General features: G+C 44.2%; 7 protein-coding genes and 2 long non-coding RNA genes across 13 annotated transcripts; 5 read left to right on the forward strand and 4 right to left on the reverse strand.

Annotated features, from left to right (window-relative positions):
* Positions 1-2441: 2441 nt before the first annotated feature.
* LOC117183504 (uncharacterized) lies at positions 2442-3187 on the reverse strand. The gene is made up of 3 exons (XR_004468602.1): positions 3149-3187; positions 2845-3089; positions 2442-2784 (listed from the first exon to the last, which is right to left on the reverse strand). It is a non-coding gene; the product is annotated as an uncharacterized lncRNA (long non-coding RNA).
* Positions 3188-3697: 510 nt separating this feature from the next.
* LOC117183505 (uncharacterized) lies at positions 3698-4866 on the forward strand. Of its 2 annotated transcripts, none has more exons than XR_004468603.1 (3): positions 3698-3787; positions 3957-4304; positions 4363-4866. It is a non-coding gene; the product is annotated as an uncharacterized lncRNA (long non-coding RNA). The 2 variants fall into 2 exon arrangements; XR_004468604.1 differs by lacking the exon at positions 3698-3787 and having other exon boundaries at positions 3905-3995; positions 4052-4304.
* A 1855-nt stretch (positions 4867-6721) lies between these two features.
* Positions 6722-9051, reverse strand: LOC6898073 (putative sodium-dependent multivitamin transporter). Its single transcript, XM_002138122.3, has 2 exons — positions 7826-9051; positions 6722-7763 (listed from the first exon to the last, which is right to left on the reverse strand). Exons 1-2 carry the CDS (start codon positions 8805-8807, stop codon positions 6982-6984), a joined length of 1764 nt encoding a protein of 587 aa, XP_002138158.2. The 5' UTR covers positions 8808-9051; the 3' UTR covers positions 6722-6981.
* Positions 9052-10222: 1171 nt separating this feature from the next.
* Adf1 (Adh transcription factor 1) lies at positions 10223-13239 on the forward strand. 2 transcript variants are annotated; one of them, XM_001360097.4, is made up of 4 exons: positions 10223-10549; positions 10634-10822; positions 12002-12286; positions 12347-13239. In XM_001360097.4, coding segments are annotated over exons 1-4 (780 nt in total). In that variant the 5' UTR covers positions 10223-10548; the 3' UTR covers positions 12652-13239. The 2 variants fall into 2 exon arrangements, with proteins under 2 accessions (XP_001360134.3, XP_033233260.1); XM_033377369.1 differs by having other exon boundaries at positions 10223-10822.
* A 125-nt stretch (positions 13240-13364) lies between these two features.
* LOC4803420 (UPF0545 protein C22orf39 homolog) lies at positions 13365-14020 on the forward strand. The gene is made up of 2 exons (XM_001360098.4): positions 13365-13536; positions 13589-14020. Exons 1-2 carry the CDS (start codon positions 13465-13467, stop codon positions 13985-13987), a joined length of 471 nt encoding a protein of 156 aa, XP_001360135.1. The 5' UTR covers positions 13365-13464; the 3' UTR covers positions 13988-14020.
* A 104-nt stretch (positions 14021-14124) lies between these two features.
* On the forward strand, positions 14125-15175 carry LOC4803421 (coenzyme Q-binding protein COQ10, mitochondrial). Its single transcript, XM_001360099.4, has 3 exons — positions 14125-14305; positions 14409-14513; positions 14581-15175. The coding sequence occupies exons 1-3, from the start codon at positions 14241-14243 to the stop codon at positions 15032-15034; spliced, it is 624 nt and encodes a 207-aa protein (XP_001360136.1). The 5' UTR covers positions 14125-14240; the 3' UTR covers positions 15035-15175.
* Positions 15176-15346: 171 nt separating this feature from the next.
* On the reverse strand, positions 15347-18747 carry Hsepi (D-glucuronyl C5-epimerase). Of its 2 annotated transcripts, XM_015183565.2 has the most exons (4): positions 18575-18747; positions 18245-18446; positions 16792-18179; positions 15347-16733 (listed from the first exon to the last, which is right to left on the reverse strand). In XM_015183565.2, exons 2-4 carry the CDS (start codon positions 18347-18349, stop codon positions 16367-16369), a joined length of 1860 nt encoding a protein of 619 aa, XP_015039051.1. In that variant the 5' UTR covers positions 18350-18446; positions 18575-18747; the 3' UTR covers positions 15347-16366. The 2 variants fall into 2 exon arrangements, with proteins under 2 accessions (XP_015039051.1, XP_001360137.1); XM_001360100.3 differs by having other exon boundaries at positions 18245-18747.
* A 2495-nt stretch (positions 18748-21242) lies between these two features.
* Positions 21243-22731, forward strand: PGAP3 (Per1-like protein PGAP3). Of its 2 annotated transcripts, XM_033378361.1 has the most exons (5): positions 21243-21393; positions 21450-21589; positions 21646-21962; positions 22020-22486; positions 22547-22731. In XM_033378361.1, exons 2-5 carry the CDS (start codon positions 21454-21456, stop codon positions 22629-22631), a joined length of 1005 nt encoding a protein of 334 aa, XP_033234252.1. In that variant the 5' UTR covers positions 21243-21393; positions 21450-21453; the 3' UTR covers positions 22632-22731. The 2 variants fall into 2 exon arrangements, with proteins under 2 accessions (XP_033234252.1, XP_001360138.2); XM_001360101.4 differs by having other exon boundaries at positions 21243-21589.
* LOC4803424 (peptidyl-prolyl cis-trans isomerase H) lies at positions 22658-23429 on the reverse strand. The gene is made up of 2 exons (XM_001360102.4): positions 23253-23429; positions 22658-23194 (listed from the first exon to the last, which is right to left on the reverse strand). Exons 1-2 carry the CDS (start codon positions 23334-23336, stop codon positions 22727-22729), a joined length of 552 nt encoding a protein of 183 aa, XP_001360139.1. The 5' UTR covers positions 23337-23429; the 3' UTR covers positions 22658-22726.
* Between the last annotated feature and the right edge of the window lie 45 nt (positions 23430-23474).

A 23474-nucleotide genomic window follows, 5' to 3' on the forward strand; every position in this document is an offset into this window, starting at 1 on the left:
TACTGTGGAATCTGGTGGTCGACGACCTCATCAAGAGATTTGAAAGGAAGGCCCCAAAGAACAGCTTATGCAGACGACATAAGCATACTTATTACGGGTGTATGTCCATCGACCCTCAGCTCCTTAATGACACGTACACTCAGGGAGATACGTGAGTGGGCGGAAGAGGTAGGACTCAGTATCAACGCGGACAAGACGGACCTCATACTCTTTACCAAGAGGTACAAGGTACCGATATGGACCCCCCCGAAAATTGACCAAACTAGGCTGACCCCAAAATCACAGGTGAAATACCTAGGCACAGTACTGGACAGCAAGCTGGCTGCTCTAATGCAGTGGATCTACATCTCGGTGGTGCGACCAACTCTGCTGTATGGAGCCTTAGTGTGGTGGCAGGCTACTGAAAAGAAGACATACCATAAGCTTATGGAGAAGACTCAGCGACAGGCTCTGCTCTGTATTACAGGGGCGCTGAGGTCAACCCCAACAAAAGCACTCGAAACCATACTCGGAATCGACCCCCTGGACATTCAAGCTCGCCTGATTGCGGGAAAGGCAGCACAACGCCTCATAGCATCAGGAAATCTATCGCCACAAGGATACGGGCATAGTTCAATCGGCAGGGAAATGACCAGATCAACTGACTACATGACCCCCCAAACTTGCCTTGACGTCAAAACAACCACATCTCTGGGACCTGAAGACTGGAAGATTGGAAGGGACCAAACTGAGCACCTCAATATATACACAGACGGCTCCAAGGTGGACACAGACCCCGAGATAAGGCTGTCGTATAAGCTACCCGACCCATGCAGCATATTCCAGGCAGAAGTTTAGGCCATCGGGAAAGCAGCGGAGGTCGCTCTCCTCACAGAACGAGCACACGATGCGGTCAACCTATTCGTCGACAGCCAAGCGGCGATAAGATCCATGCAGTCGTCCGTGGTCAGTTCCAGAAGTGTCTTGGCGAGCAGGGAGGCATTAGGCATCCTAAGCACGACAAAGACAGTGCGGATCTATTGGGTTCCCAGCCACCAGGGCATCGAAGGAAACGAAGCGGCGGACGTACTAGCTAAGGAAGGCGTCGGGCTGGAGAATAGGAGAACCGAGAACGTGCCTGTCTCCCTCAGAACGCTGCAAGGCGATCTAGAGAAGCAGGCTAGAGCACAGACTGATAGCAGGTGGAGGAGTACCACCACCTGCAGAACCTCGAAGATAATGTGCAAGGAGCGCAACGAGAAACTTAGCCACTACCTACTGCACCTACCACGAAAGGACTGCAGACTGATGGTGGGAATACTAACAGGTCACTGTCTGGCTGCTGCACATGCAGCAAAGCTAGGCATCACCAACAGAGACAGTTGCAGGAAATGTGAGGAACCTGGGGCTATCGAAACCCTGGAACATCTCATCTGCAACTGTCCGGCTCTCTCAAGGGCAAGGAGGAGATACCTGGGCGCCCCAGTGTTGGCATCACTGGAAGATGCCTCCAAAAGGACGCCTCGGGAACTGCTGGCCTATGCTAAAAACACCTCGATTCTCGGGGACTTTTTAAAACCACATTAACACTCCCGCGACGGTTCATACACCCCCCCATCCGGATAACTAAGGGCCATATTGGCCTATGCGCGGCCCCGCTGAGGGCCGTCCGGGTTAACCTAACCTAACCTAAGTATCGTCCTGCAAAGGACTGTGGATATGGGCCTAGCAGACAACCTAATGGCTGTTGTCTGCGATGGTTGCCCAGCCAATGGGCTAGCCGTCTCAAATGCCAATTGGAATTTTCCAGCTTTGTGGGATTTCCCCCATCTAGATAGGATTTTTTACAACAGCAAAAAAGCGCCCTTCTCCGATATCATTCTTAGAAATTTATACAATTCGAGCTTCACGCCAACGAATTGGAGGGACGTCTTTGATAATTTGCCAGATTTTCACCCAATAGTCCCCACGGAGTATCATGATTATTATACAACAGAGCTATTCAACATCAGAATGATGGTTGACAAATTTTTTTTGGTTCCGCGCGCAACCCCATTGGAGCTAAGGGACATACATTCCAATAAGCTCGAAGCAATGGGTTTCATCATTAAAAGGCTTGCGGCGGACATTGTAGATTATGCATCCCACATTAGCCAGCCTAATGAATTTCAAGAGGATGCTCTCTATTTTATAGCCCGCTTAGTCGGCACTCTAGCTCTATTAGCTCAAGGAACCGCGTAGAAAATCTCTTTTCAAAGTTTTACTTAATTTGCAAGTTGGCTGGAAGCCCTAGGTCCTGTCGAAGTACAAATTCGACGATTAATATTACATTTATTGTTAATAACTTCATACTTTCAGACACCCCGACGATCGATGCCCCGCCCTAAAAGTAAATATAGTGGATTAGGCCTATTGGGGATACCACTTAAAAAAAAACGCGCCAAAAACTCGACCTCTTGGGTGGTTGTGGAATGAGTTTATTACCATAAATAAATAAATCCGGTCCCGCAAGATTGCTGAAAGCGTTGGTCAGCTCAACCTTTAACTGAGCTCCGACGTAGCTCTATCTGGTCCGACGTACACGGATCCCTATGCCTCTCCGACCATACTCCGCTAAAAACTTGACTGCTGTTTCGTTAACGGGATAGCCAGATGCTAGCAACTTCGCCATAAAAGCAGGATTTGCCTCAGGGAATATATGTAGAAGGCTTGACTTCTTCCGTGCTTATTTGTTTCGGTTTTGTTTCCTTGTCCGCGTACTTTGCAAAGGCGTAGAAGGTTACCGGAGAAAATAACTTTCCCAATCTGTCAATGGTCGAGAATTAGCCAAAAATGTGTCATACAATTGGTGGTACTTATACTTACTTTGCCTATTCAAGCTGAAACTCTTCGGGCGAATCATCCTCTTCCGCTTTTGGCATACTGAGCAACTTGTCCTTCGTTCGTTGGGGACAAGCGCGTACCTTAAACTGGTGTCGCCTTCGGACCTTGGGTCCTTGTAGAAGGCATTGTGGTAGTAGTAGCCTGGCATACTCATCCATAGTCTTTCGCTCCATCTTCATCCGCAGCTTGGTCGCGTTGCACCTCATATGGCATAGCCGGCAGGTTCTCTATTGCATTTTTAAAGTCTTTAATTTCTAAGCGGTCTAGCGGTCTTAAGTCTAGTTACTTAATTTCTTCGATGGAGCCATTAAAGCTCGATTTTTGGCTCTGTTCTTTTTCCTCCTTTTTCAATTGTTTTCCTATGAAATTCGTCTTCTGGTGGCTGAGGCAGGGAGTAGTGGGCCACAACTGCGCCAAAGGGCGCCGCTGGTCGTTTCGGCATCGCTGCAGACTCTGTGGCTCGACTTTAACTGTAAATGCGAAGAAGGTGGAAAGCACGGAATAGCCGTGGAACAGCGGCTGTTTTTGGGAGTGCCCTGTGACATCATGATGCGCTTGCCATTTGAAGCTACGGGCACCACGGCCCTCCAAACTCAGAAAACGAACTCTAAGAAGGCCTAAAGTTTGAGCAGTTTGAGAAAGACTGCCCCTATCGACTTCCAGTAGCAAGAGTTTCTCTACGGTACAATCTAATCAGCTCGTGGATATACACATATTCGGACTTTGTCCAATACCCACAACTAGCAGCTTGACTCGTATGAATCATGCAATATCTTGGCAATATCTTATGGGTATATTTTCAACATTGATATAAGCTATAAACGCCTTACAAGCTTTAGAAGACAAAAAACGGCTTTCAATGAATCTCATCACTAGCTGACTCGAGTCTGCAATTAATAAAAGCGTGCCAATCACGTGATCTATGGTATGTCCATGAGAATGATGAACACAATATAATACGGGTATCGGGTACAATAAACGGCCACAAATAGACAAGTTCTCCAAGTCATCATCGAAACTGCCTCTAAGCCCCCGCTCTCAAAATAGATACATACATATGTAGGTAAATTTCTACTAATCTATTGATTTTTTAGGTTCCATACCTCAGGGGTAGCTGAACTTTGGATAAACGGGTTTGCATTTGGCGGTTGCTGTTCTTTTCTTTCACTTTGAGTTCTTCTTTTTCTAGAAATTTGATGGTTGAATGTGTGTCAGACGACGATTCGTACTTTGAACCCTCGATCAGACACATCCACACATATACACATAGGAGAAGGGCGGTAGACAATTGACTACATATTTCAATTGGAATTTGTTTATAGGCAAATCAATTGATTCACATGAGAACCTTTGACGTCTCCAATTGCCAAACAATTTGCTGGCCCATGCTGTCAATTAGACTTTGTGCCTTCATGGCGCAACAGAACAGCCAAATTGCAAAGGTAAGCGGACAAGAGTTACGACATTTCTTCCGACAATTAATAGAGTCTCTCCGAAAAGCACTAGCCGAGGGAAAGCCTCACGCAACCTTTGCTGATAGCAGAACAAATTTGCTTATCGGAGGAGGTACTCTGCTAATCCGGATTTCTAGGTGTACGCCAAGTGCTTCGATTCGAAGAGTCTGAAATGCGATTTTCGAAAAAACAGTTTCCATTTCCGTAACGTTGAACACTTCATTTTAATAGTTTTCACTCATACGAATACATGGTATTATTCAATAATTTGTGGCGTCACAGCACGCATACTCGTATATAGTATTGTATAGTAAAGTTTTGTACGTTTGTGTATATTTATAATATGTAAATAGGTCACAAAATTGCCCAGCACGAGATGCTATGAGAACGCTTCTCGCATAAAACACATTTCAATAACTATTAATAGGAGTGCTCACTGTAGTCCATTGTTAAAACCCTGATATCTAGCTATTCTCGGCTTTTAAAATATACATGTATGTAGAATATAGAAACCCTGAACTTATTCTTAATATATTAATAATATGTAACTGAACAATAAATAATATTAAGTATGTCGATAAAACATTAACGTTAGGCATTGTGACTGTCAGTGCCTAGCATTAAAAAAAGGATCGGCCCTCACTTGGTCGGATTTCAAATGAGTTATTGTCGGCGCTTAAAGTCTGTGAGTAGGAACACCCCTATGGTTTCAATATGTAACAAGCTGTTGGTTATGCCAACGAGAGGTACAGTGGCGCCGAAAAAAATAGCACCAGTAGGCACGATCGTCTTTATTCGTTCAAAACAAGACCACTGTCCAACATTTGCTGGACTTTACTGCAATATAATGTAGCTTTATATGTCTCCTCTCTGAGAGAAGTGTGCTTATTCTCTCAATTCTAACGGTTCTTATAACATTAGGCAATTTTGCGAAAGAGGAGCGAAATGGAGCACCAACAAAAATAGCACCAGTAGCTGTTTTATGTAAAAGCTTCTACTTTTCTGAGCTTCTTGATATTTTAAGTTCTTGATTGAATTAAAAATCGGTGGCTTTAGGTGATTGTGACAAGAAAGTTACAAAATTTAAGTAGTTATGGGTCTTGGAAAGCTCTAAAGTGAAGAAAAAAGCCAAAGGATCAAAACTTTCATTTCAGAAGGCAGGACCTATGCTAAGGTGTGGCAAATTGTCGGTTGTTCAAAAGAAATGATTAGAAATCCTTAGAAATATGTTTCCAACAAGAATCACGTTCAAGAAAGGCCGCGATATCCCCATTTCTGCTAAAACTACTGGTTCGTGAGAGCAAGGAGGACCCATTTAAGTCGGCCACAGAGCTAAAGCAAGGATCTTAAAAAATCGTCAAGTACCAGGAAAGTTAGATCTTGTTTACAAGAACGTAAAATGGGTACTCGTAGTCCGAGGAAAATTTCACTTCTCATGGGAAGGCATAGGGCAAAAAAAGTTTGGTATGCAAAATAGCACTAAAGTTGAGCCAAGGAAAATGGATAAACATCCTGTGGTCCGACTAAATCCAAAAATTATTTTTTGGTGTAAAAGGGTCTTGTTCTTGTGTGAAACGATTACCGAATGCAGAATATTACCCCCAGACTCACATGTAAATTCATTAGACATAGAAAAGCAAGCAAAATCGTATGGGCATGATTTTTCGTACTAAGTAGGTGATCCAATACATGGCACAACCCCATTATGGATCAACATGTCTATGTCAATATCAAAGAAACAGTGATTCTGCTTTATGCAGAATACGAAATAGAATTGTTGTGTGTCTTCCAGCATGAAAATGACCTAAAACGATCTAGAAAGAAAGCTCGAAAGTGGTTCGAGCACAATTCACTTAGTGCAATAGATTGGCCTGTTCAGTCTCCAGAGTTGAACCCCATTGCTAATATTTTGGGTCAAGTTAAAAAATATGTTTCTAATGCTGAATCAAAGAACAATAAATATGTTTGGGGTATCCTGCATGGTTCGTGGATCAATATCCCAAGGGAAAGATGCGAAAATTAGGTCAGCTTTAATGCCAATATGTTGAGCTGTTGTTGTTGCTGGCAAAGGCTTTGCAACAAAATGCCAACCTTTAAATACAACTAAACTAACATATTTTACTAAAAAATGTGGAAAGTTTCCTTGTATTTTATAGTTTTTTGATTTCCTTGTAAATTGGTGCTATTTTTGTTGGTGCCCAAATTTCTGATAAAATCCTTTTCTTTTCAAATATTTTCATTTGGAGTTTGCGAATTATGCCAGTGCTCTGGGATACGATAAATTATACCTTAATGTTTATATATTAGTCTTAACAACGTTCATTAGAACCATTGCTTAAGCAAAATCCGTCAATATAGACACATTAGTCCACTGGTGCTATTTTTTTCGGCGCAGCTGTATATGTGTGTAGGCCTGAACATATGTTCTACTGTAATTAACAATTATTTATATAATTATTTTTCTATGGAAGACTCTGTAGTGGTCGATCTGCGTTCAAGCTTTGTTCACACAGGTATACGAAAAGGTCACATTGTTATGCACTTTTAGGTACGACATCAATCATATTAGACTAAAGACCTACGACTAAAGCGGTTGGTGAGTGCCAGGCGACGCCTCCTAGAAAATCCTTTTTTTCATTAAATTCTACTAAAACTATCGCTGGAACTATTGCTCTGTTAGCTTGGTGAATATCTCATCCTGGATTGACTGGGCCCGTTCTTGCTCTTGGCGCCGCCACCGACGAGACAGTGGGGGAGCAAAGAGGTCGTAGTCCAGCTGTTTTCTGTACTTGTCTAAATATATCTGTGAGTTGTCCGCCCATTTCAAGTACGTTAGGACCCTGCTGGCGCTGTAGCCAATGACTAGAGCGATGAGAAATCCGAGGACACTGAACCACAGATAGGAGAGTCGATAGAGCCATAAGTACTCCTGCTCAGTGGCCACCCGACTGCTCTCTGTGGCTAGGCGCAGGTCTTCTGCGACAAAGCTGGTGGTGTTTCCACATCCTGAGGTACTGAACGTCAGGGTCTGCGGTTTCGGTTTGGGTCCACCAAATCCAATGAAGAAGGCGAAAATGATCGAGATCCAGAAGCCCAGGAGCACGCCGCGTTGATTACTGCGCGTTGTGCAGACTCCCAGCGTAAAGACAGCTAGCAGAGGTCCTCCCACCACACCAAAGATGGTAAGCGAAGCTTGTAGGACACCTCCAAGGGAACCAGCCCCGAACGCCAGTCCAATGCAGAGCAGACCAAAGATAAAAGCCACAACTTTGGTGGGGAGCGTGGACTTGGAGTCGATTAGAGTCCGTTTAAAAATGACCTTGTATAATGGCTTCAGGTAGTCCTCCAGGGTAACGGCCGACAGAGACGTGACCGCTGATGAAATACTGGAAAGACTAGCAGAGAATATTCCCGAGACAAAGAGTCCACACAGGCCGGGATATTGACCTAAGGCAATAACATATATCAAATGTAGAGGTGTATTTGCAGAGGATATGCAGGAAACTTACCCATGGTGTCCACAGCGAACAGCGGCATGAGCTGATCCCGTGACTTGATGCGTCCCTCCAGCAGCGGGTCACAATTGCGGTAGTAGTAGAAGATGGCCAGTCCACTGAAGATGGTGCTAAAGCTGAGCAAGCCCAATATAGGTACATTCCACCAGAGCGCAGACTGCGCGCTCTTTAAGTTGTGTACGCTTAACAGCCGCTGGACCTGGGTCTGATTGACGCCATAGAGCGAAAGATAGGTTACCATGCCGCCAATAATTAGGGACCACCAGGTGTGTCGCACCGTTGGGTCAAGTGAAAATTCGGTTATCTCCAGTCGGCCACGCTCCGCGGCCACCTGCCAAATTGCGCCCAAGCCGCCAGCCTTTATTCCTGAAACAGCTATCACCGCAAAGATGGCGGCAAACATGAGGAACGACTGAAAGACATCCGTGATCAGAACCGCTTTGAGACCTCCGAGCGTCGAGTAAAAGGTGCAGACCAGTCCAATAACCAATATGGCCGTACTCCGCGGAATGCCAGTAACAGCCTCCAAGGCCAGAGCCGGAGCATACAGGGCTATCCCCATGTAGAGGACCATTTGAATTGTGAACGCTAAGGAGGCACACAGACGGGTGGCCTGGCCAAACCGACGCTCCAGGTACTCGTAGACACTTGTTGTCTGCATGCGATAGAAGACCGGCAGAAATATGTAGGCGGCAATGGGCGTGCTGCTCCAATAGGCGATATTTATCACACAAAACATGGTCCCAAACTGATACGACTCATTTGAAACGCCCATGAGGGAGATGGCGGACATGAAGCTGGCCATCAGGCTGAAGGACACAGGGAACGTCGTCATGCTCTTGTCCGCCATCAGGTATTCCTTTGTGGTTTTTTGCTTGCCCCCTGTGTACCGATAATAGATGCCAATCAATGCCGAAATTATCAAAATGCTGATCAATACGGCCGCATCCCACGCATCAAACGTTCCCACACTCATGGTGTTGTTTTCGTCACTCGAGTGAATTGATTTTTCTACAACGGCAACTCACGGTGAATCGCCGAGTCTGATCCGCGTAATGACCTTTTCCGCAGTCAATGGTTCTTGCGCGCCGAAAAGCAAAGTACGCGCAACCACCGAAAACAAACAACGCGTGTCTCGCGAAAATGATTCCGTTTGAACCGTCCGGATTGATTATTATTTTCGTTGATTGGCACAGCTGATTGACCGCGGACTTATCAGAAATATACCGAATTACGTCACAAATCTCAAAATATACCGTAAATATACTGACGATTTATTTGTACTCAAGTCGCATCATATTGCTCTTTTTTTATGTTCGGTTGAATATTATTAGCTAGTTGGGAGCCTCAACTCTGAACTCATACTTTTATCCGATCGATGAATCAATTTCCTATAAGACTGGCTAATCTTAAGCTCTCACCTTTATTGCATTGCTTATAAAAAAGGATTAAGCGAAAACAGTCAACAGCAATTTCCACTAAATTAATTTATTTACACGGTAACTACACGCTAACTACACATTTCCTACATAGTAACTACGTTTATATGTAATTACCAAAGGCGACACCTGAAGGGGAGATGTGTACGTTTCAAAAAATGTTGCCCGTTTTTTTTCATATAAGGCCCATGGAAGCGCCAGTGTGAAAAACATCCGTTATCCACTTTTTGACATGCCTTTTTTCCGACATTTTTGAAAAAATTGAGGTTTTGATGGCAAACGATCAGGAATTCGATGCTGATCACGAATTAGTATTCGATCTGGCCTGGGACATGGCTCTAAGTGAAATTTCTGCACGGTTTCTAAATTGGTGCATTCGACAAGAGGGTGACAAGAGGTTCCATAGCACGTCTTAAAATATACTGAAAAATACTAGAAAATACTATGAAAAGTATAAAATTTGCAATGTGTGTGAACTAGACATGGTGGACTTAGCCGAACCGAACTTAGCCCACTTAAGCGCCCTATATTTAAATAGTTCAACTACTTCAGGAAAATGTCGGAATATATTAACGATTGTTAACTGCCATCTTCCTCTGAACTTCAAAAAACACCACGATATTTCTCACTTGAACTGCGCTAAAATTACATTATAAAATATTATAAGCTAGTTAAAACCCTCAGCCCTGCCCACATAGTTTACTTGTCTACTTGAACTGTTTATTTTAAATTGTAACTTTTATTAGATTTTGTCTAAAAAAAAGGTTTTATCGAAACAAATAAAACGTTGATTGGCACAGCTGGTTAGCAGAAGGGCTGGGAAAAACTCGATAGCACTATCGATACTATCGATGTTTTATTTTTACAACAGATACGATCACGGACACGGTGTTTCGTCATAAAGAGCATCTCTGTTTTGGGCCTTTACCAACACCAAGCGAAGATTGCGCGGGTGCAAGAGAGCTAGCAACAGACTGCTCGCATAACACACATGAGCAAGAGAGAGCGCAATATTCTGCCGTTTTCTACGCGACTGCAGCGCCGCCGTCTACGTCGACTCGCTTTATTTCTGCTTTGCGTTCAATCAAGAGCTGTGCTGCGCTGCTACTGCATTATTCTTGGGAAAAAATTTCACTGTTGGCAGCGACTGAGAAATAAAATTGAAACGTCGACGTTCCGTTCCTTCCTCGGAGAAGAAACCCCCTTCGAAATAAAAACAAACACTAAGCGTGCGTTCGCGCCAAATATTTATTAACAATTAGCAAGCGAAAGAAGCAAAGTGAGTGTTCCCCCGCCCTGCCCCCCTTCCAAAGAGTTCGTGTGGTCAGTTTCCATAACTCAAGTCTTGTTTCCCCCGACCCAGTGCATACCCTTACGGCTGCCATTGAGATGGACAAGCTGGATGCCAATTTGGAACAGCAGTTTGATCTAAATCTCATCGAGGCTGTCAAACTGAATCCCGTCATATACGACAGATCGCACTACAACTACAAACACTTTGTCCGCAAAGCCCAGACATGGAAACAAATCGCCGAAACACTCGGAGTGCCTGGTAAGTGAAATTCGTTCCGACTTGGTCCGACTCGACTCCCAGCGCAGTCCGTGTCCAGGTCGGTCTGCTCTGGGGTATATCTCAGTAGATATAGTATGTGGCAGAGACGTCGCGACTGGTGCCCCAACAACAACCAAATTGATTAATTCTGCAGGAGGGGCGACAGAGGGTGAGCTAGCCGACGACGACAGTGGCTGAGACGGTGGCGGTGGCAGAGGCAGCAAAAGCAAGCAAGTGTAAGTGTACAGAAAACGACGCAAAAGTGAACGGCGAGGCGACAGAGACGGTTGAGAAATTACAGGAGCGTAGCCAGCGTGACAGGGGTGGTTTTGTGAAATTCCACATTTTACGACCCTCTTTCGGGTCTTTAGCTCCGCCCCTGCGCGCGCTGTCCATATTTTGGAAGTTGCTGTACTTTGCTGTCGCGTCGCAGTAGTTGTCTCTGTCGCACCCACAGTTATTCTGCTTGCGCTGGCGTTTATTTTTGTACTCTGCCACAGCGCCGTTCGGCTGCATCTGCTGACAGCTCTCTCATACATACACACTCGTGCGAACATACACACAACACAACGGCATAGGGGACGGAACAGCTTTCGTTTCTTTTTCACAAGTATACCAACAAATTGTACCGTACTTCCCCATCCCCGTCCGCACCTTCTATTTCGTTTTTAAGCGAAATATTTAAATTGTCGTTTATATGATCCACTTTTTCGCATTTTTGTCAACTTTATCCACGGGTTATGCAAGACATTCAATATCGAAAAGTTTGAGCCAGGAGAGTCAATGAGACAATGCCACAGGTTTCCTCCGTCTTTGGCAGTGGGTGGTGGGCCGACTTCGTAGTCGAAGTCGGCAGTAACGTCACCGTCAGACAATCACGTCAACGCCTCTGCTGACGCTTGGAAGCTGCCGCGACTTCTGCTTCTGCCAACATATTTGTACGAGTGTGTGTGGTAGCAGCAGTTGCGAGCAGACGCGACGCATTGTGGTTTGTTTTGGTTTGTGATTTGATGCTTTTCCCCTACACCTGTCACTTGCAGTGGCGTTTCTGCCACCCACTGGGGCAGCAGCATTACGGGGTTTGAGCTCTTGTAGGGGACCTGGACCTGGAACTAGACTTATAGTCAGATAATATGCATGTTCCTTGACTAAATAAACTAATTTAATTTTTCCAAACAGAACAAAAATGTACAAAGCGATGGAAGAGTCTGCGCGACAAGTTTGCACGCGAGATGAAGCTGTGCCAGGAATCGCGCTGGCGCTACTTCAAACAAATGCAATTCCTTGTGGACAGCATCAGGCAGTATCGGGAATCGTTGCTCGGAAAGTGTGCTAACGGCAGCCAGGGTAATCAGGTGTCTGATCCTCAACAGCAGCAGCAACAGCAAGCCGTGGTGGACATCTTTACACAGCCATTCAATGGCAGCGCCACGACCTCGGCAGGGGCATTGACCCATCCGCACGGTAGGATTGACTACTTTCTAATATTTTGAATTTATAATTGAATTGTGAAATTATTTGCAGAAATCACTGTAACCAGTGACGCACAGCTGACGACTACCGTGGGCAAGGACCAGAAGCCATATTTCTACGAGCCGCCTCTTAAGCGGGAGCGCGGTGAGGAGGAGCACAGCGACAACATGCTGAACTCCATCAAGATTTTCCAGAACAGTGTTTCACAGGGGGTCAGCGCTGAGGATCAGTCGTTTGGCATGGTCGTCACAGACATGCTTAACACGCTGGGCGTGCGACAGAAAGCCGAGGCCAAGGTGCACATAATCAAGTATCTAACTGACATGCAGCTACTTGCCCAGCACAACAAGTACTAACTATCGGGCGGCGGTCACCGGCAACTGCTTCAGCTGCTGCAATTGGAGAGTGTCTTGTCCTGAGATCAAATAAACTGGCGGCCTCCCCCATACACACACACACACATAGACACACACGAACGCTTGCGAGTCGTGTGCGTTTACTTTCTCTAGGTTATAACTATTAAAAGTCAAACTAAAGTTTAAAACTAGACCTTAAGCCCCACGGCATATATATACATAAATATATAGAACATAATAGTACTTCCCTTAACCCAAAAGTAGACAAACATATATATATTTATATGCTTAGTTGGCCCCAAGACCGATTCAATTCGTGCCCAGTTCTCAGCTCTGTAAAAAAGAATGTGGAAAAAACTGATTGTAAAATTATGCGTAGTTTGTTCAAACACTTTCTACGCAGCGATGTACATTTTTGACTACGATTTAGTTGTAACTTGCCATCGGGTTTTAGATGTAATTAAGTAATTGCAGATACGTTATATTATTTTTTTAAGTTCTGTTGTAATATGCTGAAAACGCTTGAGAGATACTTTGAAATGCTTTAAATAAGTACGTCATTAAAAACCATTTTACATATTGAGCGCATATTACAATCTTTATATGGATCATGGACCATTTTTGGGATTATCTCGAAAGCCTTAAGCTTTGCTTTAACTTCAATCAATTTAATGTGCAATTATTTAATATTAAAAGAAAGAAGAGATCTAAAAATGAACCACAATACTGTTTCCATCAGGGTGGCAACGCCGTCATCCAAAAATATAAACAGAGCCAGCTGTTTGAGATGCACACATTTTTTATGTAATTAAAATGGGCAACAAAGTTGAAAATTCTGACACAAAAGACGCTCAAAACAAAACAGCGTTGGACGATGCGTGGGCGGTAAGTCACCGGCTTTGTAAATAATCAGAAATCTAATGGACATCTCCCTTAGATCCGGCCCTGTCATCTGTACAAGGATGAGTATGATGACTGCACGAGTTTCAAGGCACGATTCCACCAATACTTCATATTCGGCCAGGACAGCGATTGTTCCCAGTGGCTGACAGACTACAAAAACTGCGAACGCTATCACCAATCAAATGGTAACGACGTGGCGTCCGGTGCGGCTGTCATCAAAAGCGAGGAGAAACGCCGCCAAACCCGATTGCGGGCGCATTTTGCCAACAACACATGGGAAAAGCGTAAGCAACCGCCAGCAGATTGGGCCCAACCTCTGCCAGAATGGCTGGAAAAGCGCAACGAAAACACGTATCTGGAGCTGAAACAAAAAGAGCTGTCCGGCCTCAGTGTACCGCAGGATGAGAAGGGTTCGCTTTGTGCAATCATGTGAAAATAAATAGAACTGATAGATCCTGAAAAGTTAGTTTGAGGCGTCTTTTAATTGTAAATGGACTTAAATATTTAAATAATTTGTTTATACATTCGATCCAACTTTCTGGCAACGCTGCAAACAGCTGGTTCTCCGTGGACTTCATGGTTGCTATTGTTGGTGCTGTGCTGTGAAGGGTGGGAGGGAAGTTACACACCTCAGGAATGGAATATATATATTTTTTCCGAATCCCAATATACTAGCTTTGCTTAAAATGCTAAAGGGCAGCAAACTCAAAGCTTTGGATGTCAGAATCCTGAGGCCCCTTTTTGAAACAAGGTCAGGTAAATGCAAATTACATAATCTTAAACCAATGGGAGAACTGTAATTTTTGGCTAGCCAAATTGTGTGTGTCACTGAGAATGTGCTTTAACCTTTGCAGCTGTTGCCAGCAGCGCAGTTTCGCCAATAGCATACAAAGATCCTACATAACGTTCAATGACTTCCGCAGCAAAAATCGTTGGTACACCAAAAAGGAGCTTGTGGGGTAAGTGCCGCCACTCCCCGAAGCAGCACATGCCACAGGCAGCGCTAACAATTGTATGTATCCACAGGTACTCTATGAAGGACATGTACACAGTGGTCTCCGACGTGAGGAACTACTACAAATTTGTCCCTTATGTGAAGCGATCGCACGTCCACACCGTAGACAGTGATGGTTTCAAGGCAGACCTCATTGTTGGCTTTCCCCCACTGAACGAGGCCTACACGTCGAGGGTGACCCTAGAGTCGCCCAGCCTGGTCAAGTCCGAGTGCCATGATGGACGTTTGTTCAACTATTTGCTTAATGAATGGCGTTTCAGTCCGGGCCTGAAGGACATACCCAACTCATGCGTCTTGGATTTTAAGGTATCCTTTGAATTTAAATCGCTGCTGCACAGCAACGTGGCCAACATATTCTTTGATCTGATATGCGATCAAATGGAGAACGCTTTCATCGAGGAAGTGCGTCGACGCAATGGACCACCTTCGATTCGTTCGCACGTGCTGACCTCCCAGAGATCATGACGCGGTCCAAACGGCCCATCTCCCTTCGTTCTAGTAACTTAAGTTGAACGTGTATTTGTACATTTCATTGACACAGAGTCGTTTTATATTTCGTTGTTAGTAAAATTAACCAAAATGTAAATAAACATTATTCAAAGTCGATTTGTGTGTAATAAATTATCCCCCAACTTCAGGAGTTGTGTCGAAGATGCTTCGAAAGTTATTTTAAGTTGAACGTTGACAGAATCGACCACACACATACAACGACGAGCACAAAAAAGACATCAATTAAGTACATTAGTTTCATTCACTTAAAAGAATACTCAAAATGAATAGTTTTTGTTAACAGTCTCGTGTTCTGGTTTATTAGTATGCAACGGAAAACTGATACATAGATGGCATGAGTTAGTACGAAGAGCTCTGCTTAACTGACAGCTGCTCGGCGATGGTGACAACTTTGGTGTAACCACTAAGAAAGATAGATGCCCTAGCAAGTCGATCAATCCTATGTCAGCTACAGGTATATGATGATATAGTGGTCCAAGCTGGACTGTTTCGACGGATATACCTTTACTGCCTGACGGATTAGTTGGCATATCTATTTTAAAATTAAAATTAATCATGGAATGGCATCGTTTAAGTCGAGATAAGTGTGAAAATATCCTCAAGTGGCCTACGCTACATTACCTTACATGCTTACCATATAGAAATTGTTATTATCGTATCGTGCATTTAAGTTCAACATCATCGAGTTGTAAGTATTCGCCTTGGAATACTAAAATTACCCCTTCAGGTGAGGAGAAATAGATGTGGCTGTTACCGAATATGCATCCAAGTGATACTATCTACGTTAATATGGGATCTATTCAATCTACGACTATAGCGCTAAGCTCTCTACACATTACTTTATACATGGGGAGGAGTGTAACCAACTCTCTACTTAGTTTGCGCAGTAAAAAAGTCTGACCACAACAGTCCACTACAAAGGTTAAGTGTAAGTTTCTAATTCAATTTTTTTATATTGTCCAGTGAATTACGCGTGCATCTATTTTCGGGGAAACAATTAGGCTATCAAGATGGGTCAACAGATGGTTAAAGACGAGGCCAACAGCAACATTAGCTTAACATTAAACATTAGCTTAATACAACGAGTTCATAAATCAAAAATTAAGCACAAGGACGAGGTCTAAAATCATACGAGAGAGGGGCGAAACTATTTCCGAGTCGGGATGTGTGGGGGATGTGGAAAGGGCATGGCACAAGATGCAACCATTTAGAATGGTTAAGCATAGTGTTTAAGCCTTACAAAATATCACTTTTTCGACGACGATAGGTCGCCAGTTTCCTTAGTTCTCAGTTGTGCTTGGCCCGCTTGCCAAACATATAGCCCTTCCAGCGCTCTGCGGTCTGTGCAATCAACGGGTCGCTGTCAATAGTGGCCAGCAGTAGCAGCTGGTTCACATGCGTTGCATGATAGTCCCATCGTGCCAAATTAGGTGCCACGCCAAGGCTGAGATGCCTTAGATCGTAGCTGGTGCCGGAGCCCGTGTCGTATAGTAAAAGCATCTTCTTAAGCGAGTACATGCCTTGGGCAAACAGTTGGCCTGCCTCTCGGGCTATTTTAGCTGGCGCCGTGCTATTCAGATCGTAGAGACCTAACAGCGAATAGATGAAACCGTTTAGCACTAGGGATGGCGGCGTTGTGGGATACTCCTCGTACCTGTTGATACGAAATAATCACATAAGGAGCCTAAGAAAAATGTCTGTGGTCGACTCACCAATAGAATTTGTCCATGAACTGAGACAGCACGCCCCCGTCCTGCGAGAATACCCTATATGGTTGAAGTCCTGCTGCGGCCGCCTTGAGATAGCGCTCATCGCCACCGGAATGCCAATAAGCTCGCGCCAAAACGGATATGGCATGGCCTTGGCCCATGGCCGATATCCAGCCTGGACTCAGCTCAGCAAAACCATTGAGACTTCGGCGCACAGGATTGGTCCAGCCACCGGACTTGGGGTCCTGATTGTGAACGAACCACTCGGCAGCATCATAGAAATGCGCCATATGCTCGCTGGTGGACAGGGTAATGTTATCGTAGAAACCAATGCCCAGGAAGGCGACAGACAAAACTTCCAAATCGGAGCGCCGTACCTTAAGCGGTGATCGCTTGTCCCCTAGGACGATGCCCTTCTGAACATCAATGTGAAGATCCCGGGTTATGTGGCGCCATTTGTTCAAAGCAGAGGCCCCCAAACCATAATAAATGTTCGAGTCCTGAACGCTGAGTAGAAGATCGGCGGGAATATAGTGGAGGTTATAGCTGTGCTTGGTGTCTCGGTTCTGGACCGTAACCATAAGGCTGCTGCTGTTGGTCACAAGGAGCATATCTACGCTCAGAAGTAAATCTAATGTCTGGTTAAGGCCAATGCTGATGGCGCTCTCGTAGCCAATGGCCGTCTCGAACTGAACCACGCTGGTATTGAACTTATGATGCCAGATGCGTGTCATGTTACTGGTCTTGGGCGTTGTCCAGTCCATCTGATAGCCATCGCCATCCTCCAGAACGTGCACTCGGGGCGCCTGCTCTGTCAAATTCTTGCTATAATGCGATAGGGCGAACTGGGCTATTTGCGTGGGATAGAAATAGCCACGCTTCTCCCACTGTGTGCTCACAGGAACTCCCTCGGCGGCGCTGATGCACTTCACCCGATCGCGGACTTCCACATTGTAGTTCTCAAAGTACATGAACACGCCACGGGCATCGTATTTGCCCTTGGGCAGATTTACCTTGGCTGTGCTGTGCATCCAATTGAATTTTGCCACCTCAGTGCCGCTGGTTGTGACTGCTCCACTGACATCAAAGTAGTTTCGCAGGAACGAGAAGGGCACGTACACCTCGTTGGCATTCTCATCTCGCTTGCAGTGAACACTGTACTCCTGGTTGATGGAGCACTCAATGTCTTGCAGGGCATCTGAGGTTTGCGCAGCGCTAGAGGTCTGACTTTCATGGTGCCGATTAAACTGACGCACAAAGTCCGGTGAAAATGAAAAGGCGGCACATCGCATATAAACGCCTAGGGTTATCACCACCACGGCCACGGTTAGAACGAGCATCACAGCTTTCAAATTTAGTCGCATTATGAAGAATACGAATGGCTCCCGTTGCTAGTCGTGGAGAAGAGACAATGAGATAATGTCTGTCTGATAAAGACACAAAGATAAGAACCTACCTTATTACTTTGCGACTTGCGTTGATCCCTAATGTCCCCGCTCGGGATTAGTGGGTACGCGGGCAAGGCGAAGGCATCACTATTCGTGGTCTGATATTTGGACATTGAAGGAACCAGCTTCTATCTAACGAGATCGCCGACCATGAGTCATGCTCTAAATATAGGCTCGCGAGAAGCGGCTTTGATCTGGCAGATGCATCACCTACAAATTAATAATATTGCACCAGTTTCACACACTCTGCCACCCTCTCTCTAACTATCTCTCTCTCCGACGCCCACTGTCTTAGCAAAAATTACACCTGCAATGGCTTCGGTGAAGGCTGTAGTTACCCGAGTTTTTCCCTAGGTGCACCACAATAGCTTCACTGGCTGGTTTTAACATTTCTCGAGCACATTTTCACTTCTTTTCAACGACAATGTCCGCACAATACAGAAGTAAATAGAGAATAGAGATTCTCTCTCCCCCTCTCTCTGTTCATCACTATGACAATATGTTTTGACATATGAGCAGTGTGACCGATCCTCAGAAATATATCAAAATATACCGTAAATATACTCACGAATTCAAGTTGTACTGTACATATTCCTCGATTTTGTTATTCCGTGGAATATATATTATACCATATTATTATTTTACATATCATATTATTATATAATATTCTCATTATTATGATGACCTTGATTCTCCGCTATAGATGCCGTGGTTCTCCGCGATAATGACCTTGTAATTATCCAGTTTTCCACTTGACTGGTTTATTTTCAATTCTTGCTTTTATTGGATTTGTCTAAAAAAAGGTTTTAGCGAAAAAGGTCAAACAAAAAATGTAAGAGCTTAGTTGTTCCTATTGCTCAATTTTGATATTCCGTCGAATAATTCTGGCTAAAACCCTTAGTTCTGCCACATAAGTAGAGGCCATTGAGGAATATATTTTCTACAAAATTGGCCTTTTTATACCCGATACTCAAAATGAGTATTGGGGTATATTAGGTTTGTGGTGAAAATGGATAAAGTATATATATTCTTGATCAGCATCAATAGCCGAATCGATTGAGCCCTGTCCGTCCGTCCGTCTGTCCGTCCCTATTAGCGCCTAGTGCTCAAAGACTATAAGAGCTAGAGCAACGATGTTTTGGATCCAGACTTCTGTGATACGTCACTGCTACAAGAATATTTCAAAACTTCGCCCCGCCCACTTCCGCCCCCACAAAGGACGAAAATCTGTGGCATCCACAATTTTTAAGATACGAGAAAACTAAAAACGCAGAATCATAGATAATGACCATATCTATCAGAATGCCGAATCTGGATCAAATCAAATCATTTTTATAGCCAAAAGGAACAAATCAATTTGCAGTGGCTACGCAGCGCCCGACGTCACGATCAGACTGATCGGCGTCTGCCGGAGGAGAGCCATACTGACTAAGTATCGGGTATAAATGTAGAGTTGCGGTCTCCGCAGCAACTCACAACGTTTCCCCTCGTTTTTATTATCATCCCAGTGTACACGTCACGAATTTTGGGAATCAAGGAGCCGGTTAATGTTTTCCTCGTCGGAAGCTTATACTTCGGGGCGTGCGTCACATCGTAAATAAATCTTTTGAATTCCGGTTCTTCGACCAACCGCAACGCGTGATGACCCTTGGCGATCATGCGTACAATCGGGCCATCGGTGTTTTGTCGGATACCGGGCTCCATAGACGCCGGGTTCTTGCTCTTTAAATGACGCCTTACGTTGCTTTGACATTTGGAACTCAAAACAGATTTTCAATACTTGCACTTGGCTTCTTAGCGTCAAACTTCCTCGACATTATTCAAAATTTCACTATACTTTCGAATTAGCGACATACTAAATTTGTAAAAGAGTAAGCAGCTGTGAAGGTAATGAGCAGCAACGCCCTTTGAAAATGCCCATTGAGGAGCAAAATTCATCAAAAAGTGAGTAAAGAAAAGTGAGCAAAATAGAACAAGGGAGCAAAAAGAAACAGTTTGAAAGGAACACGTTCAGTTGCTCACTTAAATGAACACCTCTTTTTTCACTTACTCATGAGCAACACAACACTAGCGGAACATCAAACAATGAAGATTCTTCAGCTAAAAATTCAAAGTCTGACGCACAACAACAACAAACAGCTCCTCAACAGGGACGAATTCTCGCAGAGATTTGGGTGTTTAACAACGGCTACGGCGGGGTAGGCATCTGCCATACAATAGAAAAGACATACGATTTGTCATCGTCAAAATAGAGAACTACTTCGGAATTTTAGAAATTAAGACATTGAACCTCAAGAGTAATTTCAATATTCTTAGCATATACGCTAAAAAACATTTTCACAATTCAAATCGGGCAGAATAAACTGTTACGTTTTCGCACTAATCATACAGAATATAGATGAGCCAGTTCATAGAACGAACATGTCGCACGTTGAACACAGAATTCCAGTCCCATGGGGTTCGGGTCTGGCGTTCGGTTACCGCCTCGTCATCATGAACCAAACACATCTTTGCATGTGTACAGGCACAATTGGATGCTCTTTGCGTTTTCTGTGTGATTTCTGTGTTTTCTTGTGCGCAGTGCTGCCGAATACGCTCTTTTCCCGCCAGATTTGGCTTTTTTGAAGACCAAATGTGGAATACCTTAAAGTTAAAAAAATATTCAGAAATTGCATGCAAATTGAATTAAATAGCGATAATAATTTAATAAAGAGAAAAAATATCAGCGACAGCACTAGGTTTTGGAGTATGGCCTAACCTGACACCATATATATCCATACAGTGGTTAGTGTCTGAACGAAACAAAATAAAAAAAAAGAATGGGCAGGGTGGGTGGAGGTGCGATACACTTGGGCGTGGGAAATAAAAAAAAAACTGTTATCTGTTTGATTTATTTGAATTCATATGTAAATTATCAGAGCCGAAGGCCCTGGGATTTAGTTTTCTGTACTATACGGTTAGTGGTGGTACAACACAACAAGGCAGAACTTCCCATCTCTAGGAAACAAAACATCAGCGCGTATGAAACTAATTTAATTGACTTCCTCGACAAAATTGATGTAAAACTACTCAAAAATCTACTATTCTCTGACTTGGCAATTTCCACCTTCACATAAGCGGGCGGCCATATAATCCTACGCTACTCAAGGGTAGCATGGTAACTTAAACCGTCAACAATAAACAAACCAAAAAATGCAATTTAAATGGTTTTAGCACAATGCTTAGTCTTAATTATAGTGCAATATTCCTGCTGTTGGTCGGGGCCATTACTCTGTGCCATGCATCCAATGGTGACCGTACTCAATTCTTTCACAACTGCCGGCAAAACTGCGAGCGAACCAACTGCTCTGCAGGTAATTAACTATACATGTAATAGAGTGCACCTGACCAACCGTTGTTCTTTTCGCAGATGGCCTGGAAATACAGGAGCAGGCCGTGAACTTTTATAAGCAGTCGATATTCGATCAGATTTTTCAGTGGAGCTGTGCAGATGAGTGCCAGTATGGCTGCATGTGGCGGACTGTGGCTGCCTTTGCGGAACGAGCGTGGCCCATACCACAGTTCTATGGCAAATGGCCTTTTCTTAGAATGCTTGGAATGCAGGAGCCGGCCTCAGTCATATTCTCAATGTTAAATTTTATCATGCATTTCCGAATGCTGCGCAAGTTTCGACGAGAAGTGCGTCCAGATAGCCCATGTTACATGCTGGCTCATATATTCGGAGTGGTAAAAGGCCCTACGCCTTAAAAATTCCATTTTTACTAATTAATTTTGCCCTTTTAGACGTGTCTGAATGGATGGATCTGGTCTTCAATATTCCACACGAGAGACTTTCCCTTGACTGAACTGCTGGATTATGCTTTTGCCTATTCTATAGTGCTCTGCACTTTCTACTGCATGGTGATGCGAATGCTTCATCGATACTCGCTGTTCCTACGCGGTGTGATCACGCTGGCAATTGTCTCCTACTACATTAACTACTTTGCCTACCTGAGTGTCGGCAAATTCAACTATTCCTTCAATATGAAAGTGAATATTGCCACCGGAGTTCTGTCCGCCTTGGGCTGGTTTATCTGGTGTCACAGAGTGCGCACTCGGCGACCCTACTTCAGGAGGATTCTTCGATTTTATATACTTTTTGCTTTGGCAATGAGCCTTGAGCTGTTGGACTTTCCGCCCATTTGCTGGATTCTCGATGCCCATGCATTGTGGCATTTTGCCACAGTCCCATTGGTTTCGCTCTACTACAAGTTGGTTCTCAAATGTCCCATATTTTATATGCTTGTCTATTAAGTTTATTTATTTTTCAGTTTCATGATCGAGGACTGCAGAACACTGCGAAAGGAGAAGGTCTTGTCGGGCGGCTACTCTTCGTACTTCAACAAGGACATTTAGAAAATAACAAATTCGATTCGATCACGCTTTGTTTACAGATACTGTATAGCAACATGTATTTATTTATATAAAATCCAATACCAAAAACATCCATTCTACATCTGTCCACATTGCGAAATCGTCACTGGAAGCTTGGGCTTGTTGTTGGGCCCCGTGGGAACATTTTCAATCTTTCGCATTATCAGCAGGCCGTCAAGTACGCGTCCAAATACCACATGCTTGCCATCAAGGAAGTTGCATTTGGCACAGGTAATGAAGAACTGGCAGCCATTGGTGTCTTTGCCGCTGTTGGCCATGGCCAGCAGGCCAGGTGAGTCGTGCTTCAAGGTAAAGTTCTCATCGCCAAATGTGTTGCCATAGATGCAGGTGACGCCGGTGCCATCGCCCTGGACAAAGTCTCCGCCTTGTATCATGAAATCTTTAATTACTCTGTGGAAGCTTGCGCCCTTGTAACCAATAGGCACACCATCTGGCCGATACTCTCCTGTGCAGAATTGTCGAAAGTTTTCTGCTGTCCGCGGCACTGTATCAGCAAACAGCTCGAAGATCATGCGGCCGATTTCCTGCATGCAAAGATGGTTAACATAAATAAGTCAACTAATTATATGTGCCTCTACTCACGGTTGTGCCCACGGCAATGTCGAAAAATACGACTGGGTTGTTGGAGCTGCGCAGCTGGGACTGAATTTGGTTCCAGTTGGGCATTTTAATTATTAAATTTAAATCTCTTAACAAATGCAAGAAGTTCGCGTGCCGGCAGCGTTTTGTTTACATTTTTGCGATGAATCGATACGCACCAGAAATACCGATGTTTTGTAATACACTACCGATAGTTCAAATACC

This window comes from Drosophila pseudoobscura, chromosome 3, assembly GCF_009870125.1.
Source record: "Drosophila pseudoobscura strain MV-25-SWS-2005 chromosome 3, UCI_Dpse_MV25, whole genome shotgun sequence".
NCBI lineage: Eukaryota > Metazoa > Arthropoda > Insecta > Diptera > Drosophilidae > Drosophila > Drosophila pseudoobscura.

Excerpts from the sequence above, each read along its gene's own strand:
- LOC6898073 (XM_002138122.3), bottom strand. The coding sequence starts at position 8,807 with ATGAGTGTGGGAACGTTTGATGCGTGGGATGCGGCCGTATTGATCAGC. Across the intron at positions 7,764-7,825 it reads GTTCGCTGTGGACACCATGG|GTCAATATCCCGGCCTGTGT; the intron begins GTAAGTTTCCTG and ends TTATTGCCTTAG.
- Adf1 (XM_001360097.4), top strand. Across the intron at positions 10,823-12,001 it reads CGAAACACTCGGAGTGCCTG|AACAAAAATGTACAAAGCGA; the intron begins GTAAGTGAAATT and ends TTTTCCAAACAG. Across the intron at positions 12,287-12,346 it reads GGCATTGACCCATCCGCACG|AAATCACTGTAACCAGTGAC; the intron begins GTAGGATTGACT and ends AATTATTTGCAG.
- LOC4803420 (XM_001360098.4), top strand. The coding sequence starts at position 13,465 with ATGGGCAACAAAGTTGAAAATTCTGACACAAAAGACGCTCAAAACAAA. Across the intron at positions 13,537-13,588 it reads CGTTGGACGATGCGTGGGCG|ATCCGGCCCTGTCATCTGTA; the intron begins GTAAGTCACCGG and ends CATCTCCCTTAG.
- LOC4803421 (XM_001360099.4), top strand. The coding sequence starts at position 14,241 with ATGCTAAAGGGCAGCAAACTCAAAGCTTTGGATGTCAGAATCCTGAGG. Across the intron at positions 14,306-14,408 it reads AGGCCCCTTTTTGAAACAAG|CTGTTGCCAGCAGCGCAGTT; the intron begins GTCAGGTAAATG and ends TAACCTTTGCAG. Across the intron at positions 14,514-14,580 it reads ACCAAAAAGGAGCTTGTGGG|GTACTCTATGAAGGACATGT; the intron begins GTAAGTGCCGCC and ends ATGTATCCACAG.
- Hsepi (XM_015183565.2), bottom strand. The coding sequence starts at position 18,349 with ATGTCCAAATATCAGACCACGAATAGTGATGCCTTCGCCTTGCCCGCG. Across the intron at positions 18,180-18,244 it reads GCAAGTCGCAAAGTAATAAG|CAACGGGAGCCATTCGTATT; the intron begins GTAGGTTCTTAT and ends CTCCACGACTAG. Across the intron at positions 16,734-16,791 it reads TTCATGGACAAATTCTATTG|GTACGAGGAGTATCCCACAA; the intron begins GTGAGTCGACCA and ends TCGTATCAACAG.
- PGAP3 (XM_001360101.4), top strand. The coding sequence starts at position 21,454 with ATGCTTAGTCTTAATTATAGTGCAATATTCCTGCTGTTGGTCGGGGCC. Across the intron at positions 21,590-21,645 it reads GCGAACCAACTGCTCTGCAG|ATGGCCTGGAAATACAGGAG; the intron begins GTAATTAACTAT and ends TTCTTTTCGCAG. Across the intron at positions 21,963-22,019 it reads TGGCTCATATATTCGGAGTG|ACGTGTCTGAATGGATGGAT; the intron begins GTAAAAGGCCCT and ends TTGCCCTTTTAG.
- LOC4803424 (XM_001360102.4), bottom strand. The coding sequence starts at position 23,336 with ATGCCCAACTGGAACCAAATTCAGTCCCAGCTGCGCAGCTCCAACAAC. Across the intron at positions 23,195-23,252 it reads ACATTGCCGTGGGCACAACC|GAAATCGGCCGCATGATCTT; the intron begins GTGAGTAGAGGC and ends CTTTGCATGCAG.